The sequence below is a fragment of the Puma concolor genome, chromosome D2 (assembly GCF_028749965.1).
Source record: "Puma concolor isolate L17-30 chromosome D2, mPumCon1.1.hap2, whole genome shotgun sequence".
NCBI classification, from domain to species: Eukaryota; Metazoa; Chordata; class Mammalia; order Carnivora; family Felidae; genus Puma; species Puma concolor.
Window position 1 is genome coordinate 77,262,379 of NC_141677.1, and position 14,936 is coordinate 77,277,314.

At 41.6% G+C, this 14,936-nt stretch overlaps 1 protein-coding gene across 5 annotated transcripts in view; it reads left to right on the forward strand.

Annotated features, from left to right (window-relative positions):
* SEC23IP (SEC23 interacting protein) overlaps window positions 1-14,936 on the forward strand; it is a 43,434-nt gene that overhangs the window by 24,973 nt on the left and 3,525 nt on the right. For 4 of the 5 annotated variants that reach the window (XM_086681018.1, XM_086681017.1, XM_086681021.1 and 1 more), the window contains exons 13-18: window positions 543-740; window positions 6,187-6,342; window positions 6,767-6,869; window positions 8,353-8,538; window positions 9,207-9,369; window positions 9,848-9,949. In XM_086681018.1, the coding sequence (XP_086537144.1) occupies window positions 543-740; window positions 6,187-6,342; window positions 6,767-6,869; window positions 8,353-8,538; window positions 9,207-9,369; window positions 9,848-9,929 (888 nt within the window). In that variant the 3' untranslated portion in view covers window positions 9,930-9,949. The remainder of the gene's footprint in view (window positions 1-542; window positions 741-6,186; window positions 6,343-6,766; window positions 6,870-8,352; window positions 8,539-9,206; window positions 9,370-9,847; window positions 9,950-14,936) is intronic. The other variant, XM_086681019.1, reaches the window with a different exon arrangement.

Sequence of the window (14,936 nt, forward strand, 5' to 3'; positions counted from 1 at the left end):
AATTTCATATATTAAAAAAAAAAAGTAGAGTGAACAGTATAATGATAGCCAGTATTTAGATTTAACTGTTGCTGTTTTGCCGTTTTTCTTAGTCTCTTAGTCATTTTTTTCTTAAGCATTTTATTTATTTATGTTTATTTATTTTGGGGAGAGAGAGAGAGAGAGAAAGTAGGGAAGGGGCAGAGAGAGGGAGACACAGAATCTGAAGTAGGCTTCAGGCTCTGAGCTGTCAGCACAGAGCCGATGCGGGGCTCGAACTCACGAACCGTGAGATCATGACCTGAGCCAAAGTCGGATGCTCAACCAGCTGAGCCACCCAGGCACCCCTTTTTTCTTAAGAATTTTAAAGTAAATTGTAGAAATCCTGGTGTTTCTTCCCTAAATATTTAGTGTGTGTCTCTAAAAAGGACATTTCTCTAATCACCACACTGCCTAAGAAATGACTGAGGATTCCTTACCATCAACATAACGTGTTCCATAGTGATAGCTGATTAACTGAACTTTTCCTCAAGGTTATGTTATGAATTGTTGGTGTTTCACAGGAACAGAAAAAAGCAGCATCAGAGAAGAAGGCAGTGATGGCTGCTTCGACAAAAGGGCAAGAGGAAAGTGCTCAGAAAGCTAAAGAGACGGCTTCTCTCCCCTCAGAATCTAATGAGTCCAAGAGGAAACTTCCAGTTGGTGCTTATGTATCTTCTGTGCATGTTGATTATGAGTCTTTTGAAGTTGGCACTGGACAGGTAAGTTTATATGTTGATTAGGGCTGCAAATTTTATATTGGAATCGTATATCTTTTTTATTTGAGTTGGCTTTAAATTATTTTTTAATTTTTTTTTTTTTAACGTTTTATTTATTTTTGAGACGGGGAGAGACAGAGCATGAACGGGGGAGGGTCAGAGAGAGGGAGACACAGAATCGGAAACAGGCTCCAGGCTCCGAGCTGTCAGCACAGAGCCCGACGCGGGGCTCGAACTCACAGACCGCGAGATCATGACCTGAGCTGAAGTCGGCCGCTTAACCGACTGAGCCACCCAGGAGCCCCGAGTTGGCTTTAAATTCTTTAAAAATTCAACATTTATGGGGGGCGATGGAGAAAACTGATTTGCATTCAGTAGGATTGTATGCTTCTTTCATAGAAATGTTCCAAATAAGGGATTGTGTACTGAATGTTACTACTTTTGAAATTGTTTTCATTTCAGTTTTTCCATTATTTTGTAGCAGTACTTTATATTTTATAGTATTAGTCTCTCATAGCCATCAGCAACAGAGTGGCAGTACTTAGAAAGAAAATTATGTTCTGAACATAATAGACGCCAGTTACCTGCAGTTTTCAGTGACTCAAGGTCGACCGTGACCTGGAAGCAAATGATCCTCCTTCTGACATACATGGTCAGAGGGTCAGCAGTAGCCTAACATTACGTCACATGCCTACGTCATTCCCCCCACCTCATCTCATCACGTACATCTTTTATCATCTCACATCATCACAAGAAGAGGCTGAGTGCAGTGCAAGAAGATATTTCAAAAGAGACACACTACGTTCACATAACTTTTATTATAGTATATTGTTGCAATTGTTCCATTTTATTGTCGTTGTTAATGTCTTACTGTACCTAATTTATAAATTAAACTGTCGTAGGTATGTATGTAGGCAGATATGTAGGCAAAGACGTGGTATATAGTGTACCAGATTATCTGAGGTTTCAGGCATCCACTGGGGGTCTTGGAGTGTATCCCCTTGGATGAGGGGAGACTAATATATCCTTAGATTCCTGTGAGAGAAACTTGCTGCATTCACTTGACTTACAGTTTTTAGTATTCACAATTCTTCCCTTGGAGAAAAAAATTATTTTTTTTTTCCAGAAAATTTCTATAAAAACCAAGGAGTCAGTGGTGCTTCATTTAATAGTATACTTTACTATACTTGTATCTCAGTGGCTTGGGAGTATAAAAATCTTTATAGACATTGTATTTTTGAGTGTATTTATAGTTGGGTCTCTAAGGTTCCTTATCATAAAGGAATTCATGACTGATTTAAAGAAGGCAGAAAATGGAACAAGGTGTTTATTACAGTCTATTCAAGCTTTTAACCCAATTCACTGATAAAGATTGCATTTTTTAAAATGTCTTTCTTTTTATTTATTACTATTATTAAGTTTATTTATTTATTATTATTTATTTTTGAGAGTCAGAGAGAGACAGAACGTGAGTGAGGGAGGGGCAGAGAGAAAGACACAGAATCCCAAGCAGGCTCCAGGCTCTGAGCTATCAGCACAGAGCCTGACATGGGGCTTGAACCCATAAGCTGTGAGAGCATGACCTGAGCCGAAGTTGGATGCTTAACCGACTGAGCCACCCAGGTGCCCTATGTTTATTCATTTACTTTGAGAGAGACATGGGGAAGGGGCAGAGAGAGAGAAGGAGACAGAGAACCTCAAGCAGGCTCCGCACTATTAGCGTGGAGCCCAACGTGGGGCTTGAACTCAAGAAACTGTGAGATCATGACCTGAGCCAAAGTTGGACACTTAACTGACTGAACCACCCAGGAACCCTTTATTATTATTTTTTAAGTTTGTTTATTTATTTTGAGAGCGAGAATGCGGGAGGGTCAGAGAGAATGAGAGAGAGAATCCTAAGCAGGCTTTGCACTGTCAGTGTGGAGCCTGATGTGGGGCTCGAACCCATGAGCCGTGATATCATGACCTGAGGAAATCGAGAGTCGTATGCTTAACCTACTGAGCCACCCACGCGCCTCTAAAATGTCTTTCTTTTTATTTTTTTTTATTTTTTATTTTTTTTTTAAAAAAATTTTTTTTTTTTCAACGTTTATTTATTTTTGGGACAGAGAGAGACAGAGCATGAATGGGGGAGGGGCAGAGAGAGAGGGAGACACAGAATCGGAAACAGGCTCCAGGCTCTGAGCCATCAGCCCAGAGCCTGATGCGGGGCTCGAACTCACAGACCGCGAGATCGTGACCTGGCTGAAGTCGGACGCTTAACCGACTGCGCCACCCAGGCGCCCCTAAAATGTCTTTCTTTTTAAACATGAGCAAACTTGAGCATACTTTAGCAAATGAAGGGCAGGTATTTCCTCATTTAACTGTGAAGGATCAGAGCACAGAAGATTTGTGGAGCCAGGGACTCTCTGTGACCAGGACGCTGTCACTGCATGCCCTTCTCTGGTAGTTGGCCTTCTCCATGAACCTGGGCTCATGGGTGTCATTGACTGTATGTTCCTTTCCTTATAGCTTTATGACCACAGAGGAAAAGGAATCTCCCCTGGTTGGTCCAGTTAGGAAAATTTACTTGACCTAGTTTGGGTCATAAGTCCATTTTGGCCAATTCATATTGCCTGGGGAATGGGGCACAAGTTGATTCACCCAGCCCAAGTCACATGCCACCTCTGTGGGGGGTGGGCCAATGTGGGCAAGTAGGGTCTGTTATCCAAAGGCCTATGGGGCAGTGTGGACAATAGCCTGTGTGGAGGCTTGTTGCCGGAAAGCCAAGAAACTCTGCTTAAGCAAGAGAAAAGAAATAACATCATATTCTCCTTAGCCAGAACTAACCACTGTGAAGTGTTTGAACAAGCCCTTCTAGACTTTTATTTAAGCATATATTTGTGTGTGTGTGTGTATATATATATATATATATATATGTATATATATATATGCTTTAATAAAAATGGGAAAATACTACATAGTGTTTTACCAAAACATTCTACTGCTATTTTCAAACACTATATTATGAATATATTCCTATGTCTAAATATTTCTGTCATTTTTAATGACTGCCTTGTATTACTGTTTGGAAAGATAATGATTTATTTTGTCACTTATTACCGGATGTATTAGCTTGCTTGGGCCGCCGTAACAAGTATCTATCGCACAGTGGGTGGCTTTAAACAACGGAAACTTATTGTCTCAGTTCTAGAGGCTGGAAGTCTAGCGAGGTGTCAGCAGGACACGCTCCCTTTGAAACCTACGGGGAAGAACCCTTCCTGCCTCATCCAGCTTCTGGCGGCCCTCCAGGGGCTCCTGAGCTTATAGACATAGCTCTCCAGGCGTCTGTTTTCACATGGCTCCTCCTGTGTCTGCATCCTCTATGTGTCTGTGTCTTTGTCCAGATTTCCCCTTTTTATAGTAACACCAATCATGTTGGATTAGGGCCCACCTGAGTACCTTATTATAACTTGATTACCGCTGTAAAGACCCTATTTCCAAATAAGGTCTGAGGAAGTGCCATGTATCTTGTGGGGGACACAGTTCACCCATAACATCGGACATGTAGGCAGTTTCTGGTGTTCCACCTTTTTAAGTAATCCGGTGATCGACACTTTTTTTTTTTTTAATATTTATTTTTGAGAGAGGGAGAGTGAGCCTGGGAGAGACAGAGAGAGAGGGATACAGAGGATCCGAAGCGTTTCCATGCTGATGGCAGCGAGCCCCATGCAGGGCTCGAACTCACCAACCTTGAGATCATAACCTGAGTCGAAGTCAGATGCTTAATCGACTGAGCCACCCAGTGATAAACACTTTTAAACCAATTTTCTGTGCACATTCTTCGTTATTTCCTTTAGCTAAATAAGTACAAGTGGGATAGCTGGGCCCAAGAACGCACACACAAAATTCTGGTAGTTCTGTCTACTTGCCCCTGAAAAGGCTGTGCCGGTTTGTACTCTGGCTAGCAGTTTATAGCATTGACCCCCGTCCGGTCTCCTGACTGACACTGGTGCTACCCTTTGCACATGGCTCCTTTACGGATAGTCAGTGCTGTCACTTTGGTCTCTTCCTTCTGAAGAAATAACTGTTTCGTGAAAACAGAGGACTTTTACTTTCTTTCTAGTATTGCATTGATCTGATAACCTTGTGGGGACAATGGCGCCTCGCTGTGTTTCTGAGCACTAGACAAGTTAGCTGTTGGCTCATAGGTCTGTTTGGCATGATTTCTTTGTAGAAGTGCTGATTTTACCTACTTTCCTGCTGAGTTCTTCTTCCCTTCACAGATATTGAAGCGTTTCTGTATATTAAGGGTATTTGGTCTTTGTCATCTGTGTGGTAAAAACCTTTTCTGGTTGGTATTTTTCCTTTTAGCTTTGGATTTTCTTCTTTTTTTCTTGTCTGGAGCTGGGGGAAGTGGGTAATCTTGGGAGCACATCCTGTGTGGCCCTCATCAGTAGCAGAAACCATTGAATTTGCACATATAAGGACAAGCCAAGGCGTGTGCAGTCCACACTTTGTTGGAAGGGGCAGCCTAGTGTAGTCGAGGGTGCATCGGAGTGGGAATGAGAAGTCCTCGTTCTGCCACCCCGGCTGAGTGCTCTCGGGTGAGTGGTGCCACCTGTCTGAGCTTAACCGTCTTCATCCAAGGGGTGACATGATCATCTTGCCTACATCCCTTTCAGTGGGCCTCTGTCGTGCACGTGGGGATTGTTCTTCGTTCTCAGGGTACTCGGGTGACAAAGGCCTGTATCCTGCCACTGAGCAGCAAACAGAAGAGCTTTGTAAACTGTAGAGCGGCACCAATGTAGGTGCTTTTTCTTAATCTCGACAGTTCTCAGCGGGCTGCGACACTCCATGCAAGCTGTCCCAAAACAGCTCTTTGGGGGCACATCGTTTTCCTAATGGAAAGCAACTCGCTTGAACTAATGAAGATGGTCGCTGGAATAGAAGTAGCAGTTGGTGAACGCCAGGCCCTGTGCTTAGCCCTTCATGTGGATTAGGTTCTTGATTTTTTAACCCCGTTATGAGTTTGGCATTGTTATGGTCCCCATTTTATAGGTGAGGAAACAGACTAAGGCAAGAGAGGTTAAGAAACTTGCCCAAGGTCACGTAGTGAGGCGTGGAGCCAGGATTCAAACTCGGGCGGTTTGAAGCTAGAGTCTGCAGTTTTAAGGGTAATTTATAACCAAAGTAAATAGAATGCTTACTGTGTACTGCACATACTATGCTGTACACCAAGGAGAAATATAGGCAGAAGATGGAGAAGCCTGTGAAGATTTTAAAGAGAGAGTTTTTAGTCCCTTTTAAAACAGCTGTGACAGTGATTATAAGCCTCACAAGCCGCACCTAGAATGCCATCATCTATGTTGAGGTGATTTTAACTAAGTGCAGTTCCAGCTTGAACTTGTGAATTTTCTATTATATGCCATTGGAATGATGATCTTTCATTATTTTTGATTCTTCCTAGGTTTCTGTTGTTTACAACTCATTAGACTTTGAACCAGAGATTTTCTTTGCCTTGGGATCTCCAATTGGTATGTTTCTCACTGTTCGAGGAGTGGATAGGATAGATGAGAACTACAGGCTTCCCACCTGTAAAGGATTCTTCAATATTTATCATCCAGTGAGTGAATTGAATTACTTTTTATTTTGGAGGAGATGAAACACCCACATAGAAACACCTATCTGGATCATCCTAATAGCTTCTCAGATCCTTATCTCTTAGGAACTAACTCTGATTTTGAGGTACATAGAGCTCAGCTCTCTGTCCTAATAGAGAACCGTCTGATGCTTTCCAATAAACTTCTCTACCAGAGAGCCTTTGTTCAAGGAAATATTTCTGTTGTTTTGCTTGCAAAGTAATTTTACCCACAAACGTGGAAGTCTCCTCATAATTACCAGTATAATTATACTGGTAATATACCAGAATAACCTGGGGGAAAAAATCAAAATCTCTGGTTTGCTGGTTATCCGTTTGGTCGCCCAACTGAGATACGTAACTCAAGATAAAACAGCTTTTCCTGAATTTCCAATTCTTCCCTTTACAGCTTGATCCAGTGGCGTATAGATTAGAGCCTATGATTGTTCCAGATTTGGACCTGAAAGCAGTTCTCATTCCCCATCACAAAGGCAGAAAAAGACTTCATTTAGGTAAAAAGCAAATACTGTAAAAACTTGTTTCCTTCTTGTCATTTTGGAATCTGTCAGTCCTAATGAATTAGGTGTTTCCTGTCATTTGTAATTGAATTATGAAAATTTTAACACTAAGTTCTTTCTTGATGGAATTAGTGTTATTGAAATGCCTGCTGTGTTTAGAACCCATTTATTAGAACATTCAGAGGAACTGTGAAGAAAGGTTTTGAATGCGTTGCTTCTCCTTGTTGACTTTTTCCTTGAAATGGCGTCCTAATGGTTGAGATACTTAGGAATGGGGGAAGTTGGTAATAAAATGATGAGACACATAGATTTTGATAGAATTTGGTCATAATTTTTGGAGTTGGGAAGCCGAGTAACACGAACTAAGGACCAACAATCAGGAAATAAACCCTATGCTAAGTTAAGTGAGCTGTGATGTCCTTGCTAACAGGATAAACTTTTCCCTTTAAAAATGTTCATTAAACATAGTGGATCGATAATAATTCCAAGTGGGGTTTAGGTTTCTCTTATGCCAGTTAAGGGTGTATATTACTCATAGGTTTAAAGGTCTGGGTGGAAAGGATGGGAGTGTAGCACAGAAGAGCGAGGAAAGTGATCATGCCTTTTTATTTGAAAGTGGGGGTTTCCTTTCCTTTTTTTTTGCTTACATCATGCTTTTAAAAAACATTTACCTTTTTTTTGTGGCACTTGGGTGGCTCTGTTGGGTAAGTGTCTGTCTGACTCTTGATTTTGGCTCAGGTCATGATCTTGAGGCTTGTGAGTTCGAGCCCCGCATCTACCTCTGTGCTGACAGTGTGGAGCCTGCTTGGGATTCTCTCTCTTTCTCTCTCTCTGCCCCTCCTCCACTTGCACTCACTTGCTGTCTCTCTCTCTCAAAATAAATAAACAGTAAAAAATAAATAAAAATGTATTTAACTCTTTTGGACTTAAAATGAGAAATTTGATACTCAAATACCTTGAGTTCAAATAGGATTTATTAGACTGAAGTAGAAAAGGTTGAAGGGGCAGGAGTTTTTTCATTTTTAAAGAAGTTAAATTGTGGTTATGTCAGAATCTCAAATTCTCAAAACCATTTTACCATTACAGATTAGAAAAGCAGTCATCTTTTAAATCTTATGGGTCTATTTTTTTTTCTTCTAACTTATGGTAAAAAAAAAAAAAAAAGCACGTGAATTTTTATGGTATTTGAACTCTTTTCTTTTCTTTTCTCTTCTTTTCTTTTCTTTTTTGGAGAGAGGAAATGTATACATTTTGGCTGGATTAGCTTTAGTTGTTAAAAAAATGACAGAGTAAGACTCCTCAAAACATTTTTATATGTTGAAAGTTCTTGGCTGAGAAACTCCCGTGTGGTTGGCGTTTAAGGCCTTGAGGGGGTCTTAACCTGTCTGAGGACGGTGCTAACTTTTGTTTTAATTTTCGTGGTACAGAATTTTACCCAGTGCCTAATTCACTTGATATGTCGTCTTAATCTCTTTAGAGTTGAAAGACAGTCTCTCTCGTATGGGGTCTGATTTGAAGCAGGGCTTCATCAGCTCCCTGAAAAGCGCTTGGCAGACGTTGAATGAGTTTGCCCGCGCTCACACCTCTTCAGCTCAGCTTCAGGAAGAACTGGAAAAGGTGGCCAATCAGATCAAAGAAGAAGAAGAAAAACAAGTCGTTGAAGGTAAATTTAACCTTTGAGGCATTTTCTAGTACAAATGTCGTTTGTAAACATAATACTTACGAATTGTTCAATGAGGCCTTTCCATTCTAGTCTCTTTTGTTAAAATGTTCTTCCTACAAAGGAAAATCTGTTCTGATAAACTGCTTCAGAATGCGTGTCGGCCTTTTCCTGGAGTTTCCCCTGATAGTTGCTGGACTTTTTTACTCTGCAATCTTAAATTTTTGTCGAAACTCCTAAGGCCAGAATGGCATGTCAGAGTTGAGAGCTAAGCTTGTATTCAGGCATGTTAAAGGCCCGCTCGCTGTGAGAAGTTATCTTGCTGTTGTTGAACTGTGTCATTATGTTGTAGACTTTACCTGCATAGTCAGGTCATTGTGCCGTGATGTTTTTTGACTCTTTCAGATTCTAATTCTGTTTCCTTTCTTTCTGCAACTCTCTCACCCCTTTTCTTCAAAACTGCTGTCAGCTCGTTGGCTCTTTCTCCTCTCTCTCGGGTAACCAGCCCCTCTTCCTTCCCCCGGCTCTTTGGAGGAATGGGAAGGGAGCCTGGTAGCTCCCCAGGTCGCTACGTGTGGCAGGCGATATTCTCTTGAGCCCAGAAAGTCAGCTAAAGTCAAAGGATAATGATTAAGCGATTGACTTTGATATTGAAATGGTTTAAATTCTAGCAGAAAAGATTGTTGAAAGTCCAGATTTTTCCAAGGATGAGGACTACTTAGGAAAGGTGGGAATGCTAAACGGAGGCCGCCGAATTGACTACGTTCTTCAAGAAAAGCCAATAGAGAGTTTTAATGAATATCTTTTCGCTCTTCAGAGTCATTTATGCTATTGGTAAGTGTCTTCTTCTTTGATAACATTCCCGTGGCCTTTAGGTGCTAGCACATACAGTAGTTTTAGGGAGACTCTTTTGCGGATTTATCACTTGGGATGGAATATTAATTTCGGCGGCCGTGTATTCAGAATCAGTATTTTCCCCCTTTAGTTTGTTGTCCACAAGATGGCAGTGTGTCATCTGACTTTGACCATAGGCCTTTGGTACTTGCACACTGTTTCTGTAGGGATACCTTTCACAGAATGAGAGCGGTGGGGACTTTGAAAAGCCACCCTTTCATATTGCGGCACAGCTGTTTTGTAGCTGATCGGTATCCATCCAGTTTTTAAGGGCAGCTTTAAGGCTACACTACTTTATTTTCATTTGCCTTTCTTAGGTAGGTTGACGAGAACCAAAGTTGCATTTTTCACCTTTATGCATAGAGGTTAATTTCTCCTCATGGTCTGTTAAGTAAAAATGTTCTTTTCTTTGTGATAGGGAATCTGAAGATACTGCCCTGCTGTTACTTAAAGAAATTTATCGAACAATGAACATTAGTCCAGAACAGCCCCAGCATTGATTGGACTTCAGTCTCACTCTGTGAGTTTATCTTTATTATGCGTATACATTGTGAATGTTTCATTCTGAAGTCTTTTTTAGTTTTTGTTTTTTGTTTGTTTGTTTAATGTAATCTCTGTGCCTAGTGTGGGACTAGAACCCATGACCCCGCGATCAAGAGTCACATGTTCCACTTGCCCTGAGCCAGCCAGGCACCTCTCTGAAGTCTTTTTTATGGAGTTGATGTTGACTATAATTTTCTCTTTTTTCCGTTTCTTCCTAGTAGTTTGTTTTTTTTTTTTCCTTTTTTTAAAAAATTCAGAATAGAGACCTTAAAGAGGGGAATTGGTTTGCAGTCTACATTTCTGATGTGTTAACAGTTTTCTAATTCCACATCAAATTTGAGTTCTTTTGTTTTCAATTTCTTTCAATGAGACATTCCCAAGAATATCAGTTAGGAGTTGTTTTGGTTGTAGGTAGCAGAACCCAGCTCACTGTACCTTAAACGAAGAGAGGTTTGTTTTTCTTGTGTCATTTGTTGGGTGAAGTCACTGGACATCCACACTGTTGGCATCTTTTCATCTGCACCTCGGCTCTTACTCCACAATTACAAGACGGGTCCTGTGGTTCCAGGCATCATGTGTACATTTGAGACATGAATACGGGGGAAAGGATTGTCCCGTTATATCTATTCCTTTTAATTAGGAAAGCAGATTCACTAATGAATTTGCTATTGACTAAGCCTGTACCACATGTCCCGTGTCTCCTCCAACCCCAAACTGCATGGAGGGTTATAAAAGCAATGCTTTATATGCCCCAGTCCTTATAGAGGGAAGGGGTAGAGAAGGGGGTTAAACCTGTGAAGAACGAGCCAGCCTGCGTTCCTGACGGTTCTCCTGAGACCCCGACACCTCCTCTTCCTCACGAGATGATGCATCATTTACAAAAAAGAGGTGTGTTTTTTAAATAGCTCGAAATTTTGAAGCCCTTCAAAGCATGAAATACAAGTGGTGAGCTCTAAACTGTGCAGTCAAAAGTAGTTCCTGGCACTTTTTATCTTTCTATTAATAAATGTAAAGTTCAGCCTCCACCTTATTCTGCAGAGGTAACCACTTTCAGGATTGCCCTCGAGGGATCGCCCTGTGCATATCCAGGCTGGTATGTGTGCACGTGGAAACAAAGGGATCTCATTGAACATATTATGCTGCTTGATGGTTTCCATCAACCTTCTCACTTGTGCAGCTTGTATTTTATGTTGGCTGGTATCTTCTTCATTCTCTTTAGTGGCCGCATAGTAACCTCTTGTGTGGCTGTACTCCGTCTTATTTAGCCAGTTTCCCATTAATGCACATTTAGATCATTCCCTAATATATATTAGGGAGTCTTAGTCAACAGAGTAGGTAAGAGGTTTAAAAAAGCCATTTTGCAATCAGGCTCTTGATATAGTTTTACCAGTTCTCACCATTTCTGATACTATAGTATTAAAATAAAGTGGAGGTCATGTCAAAAGCTACCCCAGTTCAGATTTTCAGTTATAAAATGGTCTGTCCTTTGGTTGACAAATATTTATTCAGTACTTACTGTGTGCCAGGCACCAGTTTTCATGCTGTGGATAAATGGATAATAAGATAGCCTTCTCAGCTTTAAAGAACTTCTCTTCTCCCGGGAGGAGAGCAGTAGTAAACCTGTGCTTTCCCCACAAGTACATTCCAGATATTGGTAGGCTTTGTGGAGAGAGAAAATAGGAAGACGTTGCAAGTGATGGGTAGCTTCTGGGAAAGGCCTTGCTGGGCGATGATGACATTGGGTTTGAAATTTGAAAGATGAGAAGGAGGTGGACATCTGAGGAATTGGGGAGAAGAAACAGAAGGAAGGGCAGCTTCCTTCTAAGGTCATGAGATGGGAACAGACGTGTCACGTTTGAGGGACAGCAAGCAGATCATTGTGGCTGGTGGTAGTAAAAGAGAGGAGAGGAGTCAGAGAGGTGGGCGGGCCTGGTTATGAGGTCGCTGGTAAGGCCTTTGCATTTTACTCTGAGTATAATGGAAACATGGAAGGCTTTAATGGGCGGAGTGACATGACTTGGCTTAGGCTGTAGAAGGAATGCTCTCGGTGCTGGGTGGAGGGCAGACTGCCGGGCAAGAATGGTGGAAGGGGGAGTTGTGAAGAGGCTAGTGGTGACTGACGAGGGCTCTGGTGATAGGGATGGTGACAGATGGCTGAGGGCAGATCTGTTGTGGAGGGAGGGAAGTCCAGGACTTCCAGAGGAATTCATCGTAAGCGGGGAAGGAATGAAGTTGAGGATGACTCTTAGGATTTTGAGGTGAGCAGCTGGGTGGATGGTGTACCTTTCCTGGGAAGGCTTATGGACAGAGCAGGCTCTTGGGTGGGGGTGGGGGTGGGGACGAGGAATCCGTAGTTCTGTTGTGTTAAGTCAGTAGTTGATGATGTTGTGAAGCTGATGGCCTGAAGCCCAGAAGAAAGTTTGAGCTTAAGGTAATAACCTTGAAATCATTCATCAGCATATACTTGGCCGTTTGAAGCCAGAAACTGGATGGGATCACCTTGGAGTGAGTAGGTGGAGAAGAGAAGAGGTCCGGTGGAGAAGGAGGAGCCATAGAAGTGAAAGAAAATTTGGGGGCTTACGATCTCAGAGAAGCTGAGAGAAGATTGCTTCAAGAGAGAGTGGTCAGTGGTGTCCAGGGCTGCTGACACAGAGGTCAAGAAGGAGGAGGGCCAAGACTTGGCCGTGTGCTTGAGGCTCGAGGAGGGCGTAGAACTTCACTGGTAACCTTGTTAACACCATGGCAGAGGTAGAGTGGGTTGAGGAGAAGTAAGGGATCAGATAGGAAAGAGTTCTGCTGTGAAGGAATAGAAATAAGATGGGGGGACATTTCATGATATTAAGGTATGTTTGCTACTGAGAACGACCCAGTGCTGGGGGGAGAAAATGATAAGACAGGAGCAAAAGGGGATAATTGTGGAGGAAATACTTGCAAAGGCAGTGCAGGAAGGGGCCTAGGTCAAGTGAAGCGTTTAGCCTTAGGAAAAGAACAGGGATGCATCTTTCCCGGTGCCAGATGAAGGAGAGGAGTGTGGACACTGATGCAGATAGGTGGTGACATTGGTGGTGCCTTCAGGGATCTTCTTTCGTCTGGGGGAGGACGGACAGTAAATAAACAATTGAAGTGTGCCAGATGGTAAAAAGTAGAGCAGCAGGGTCAGGGGGAGAGGGAGTGCATTTGGGATGGGACTAGTTGCTATTCTGTATCAGATGGTGAGGGACAGTCTCACTGATACAATGTCTTTGGAGCAAGTGAGCAAGGCGGGTATCTGGGGAAAGCCCATTTCAGGCAAAGAGAAGTATATATATCAGAACATAAGAGCTGCCTCATTCTTTGTAATGATTGTGTGCTACTCCATTGACTGCTACACTATGTGTTTTTTTTTTTAATCAAAAAAATGTTTTAATGTTTATTTTTGAGAGAGAGAGAGAGAGAGAGAGAGAGAGAGAGAGAGAGAGAGAGAGACAGAGCATGAACAGGGGAGGGGCAGAGAGAAAGGGAGACACAGAATCTGAAACAGGCTCTAGGCTCTGAGCTGTCAGCATAGAGCCCGACGCGGGGCTCGAACCCACAGACTGTGAGATCATGACCCGAGCCGAAGTCAGACGCTTAACCCACCAAGCCACCCAGGCGCCCCTGTGTTTTTATTTTTTAATTAAAAAAATTTTTTAATGTTTATTTTTGAAAGAGAGAGAGAGACAGTGGGGGAGGGGCAAAGAGAGAGGGAGACAGAGAGAGGGAGACACAATCTGAAGCAGGCTCCAGGTTCTGAGCTGTCAGCGTAGAGCCTGACACAGGGCTTGAACTCACGAACTGTGAGATCACCACCTGAGCCTAAGTCAGATGCTTGACCAACTGAGCCACCCAGGCACCCCTACACTATAGTTTTTTAAACCAGCTCCTTGTTAATAGGCATTTAGGTCATTCTGGTCTCTTACTAGTATAAAGAAGGCTTTACTGTTCATAGTATTTAAGAGTTGCATTGTATTCCATTTTATAGTTCTGTTATTTATTAAAATACTTAATTTATCTACTATTGTCGAGTGTTTAGATGTTTTCCAACGTTATTATAAATAATTCTGACATGTAGTTGCATATGCTTTTTGCACATATCTAGGATAAATTCCTACATGTAGCATTGTTGGATTTAAGAGTATTGCACATTTTAAAGGAATTTGGTGTGCTTGGGTGACTCACTGGAGCATCCGACTCTTAATTTCAGCTCAGGTCACGATCCCAGGATTGTGGGGTCAAGCCCTTTGTTGGGCTCTGTGCTGAGTGTGGGGCCTGCTTTGGATTCTCTCCCTCTCCCTCCCTCTGTCTCTCTCTCTCAAATAAAAACAACCAAAATAAAAGGATTTTGATCTATTCTACCTATTGCTAAATTGCATTTCAGAAAGGTTTCTTGGTTTTCATGTTTACCATCAGTATAAAAGTGCTGGTTTTCCTGTACCCTTGCCAACACTGGGTATTACTATTTTTAAAAATTTTCCCTATTTGATAGCATAAATTGTTATAATTGTTTTAGTTTATATTTCCATTATTAGTGAAATGGAACATTTTTGGTATATTTAAGTGCCCGTTTGTATTTTTTGTCAGTTGTCTAGTCTTAACCTATGTGTATTTCTCTGGATATTTTTGTTTCTTAATGATTTATATTATAATACTTAAGGATAATAACGTTTTGTCACTGCAGAGTTTTTTTCCAGTTTGACATTGGCCTTTTATTTTTGCTTATGCTTTGGATTTTGGGGGTTTGGATGGGTAGAGAATATGTTTTAAAAATACATAAGCCAGTCTTTTGAGATTACTTACCATTTCAATAATTACATTTAATTTTTTGTTTTTATATAGTGTTTTAATTTAACTTTATAGGTTAGAAAGATATATTTTAGAAGAATAGAGGGATTTAACTTTTTTGTTAGTTGTTTTGCCCATGCCATATATTGAAATGCATCCTTTTG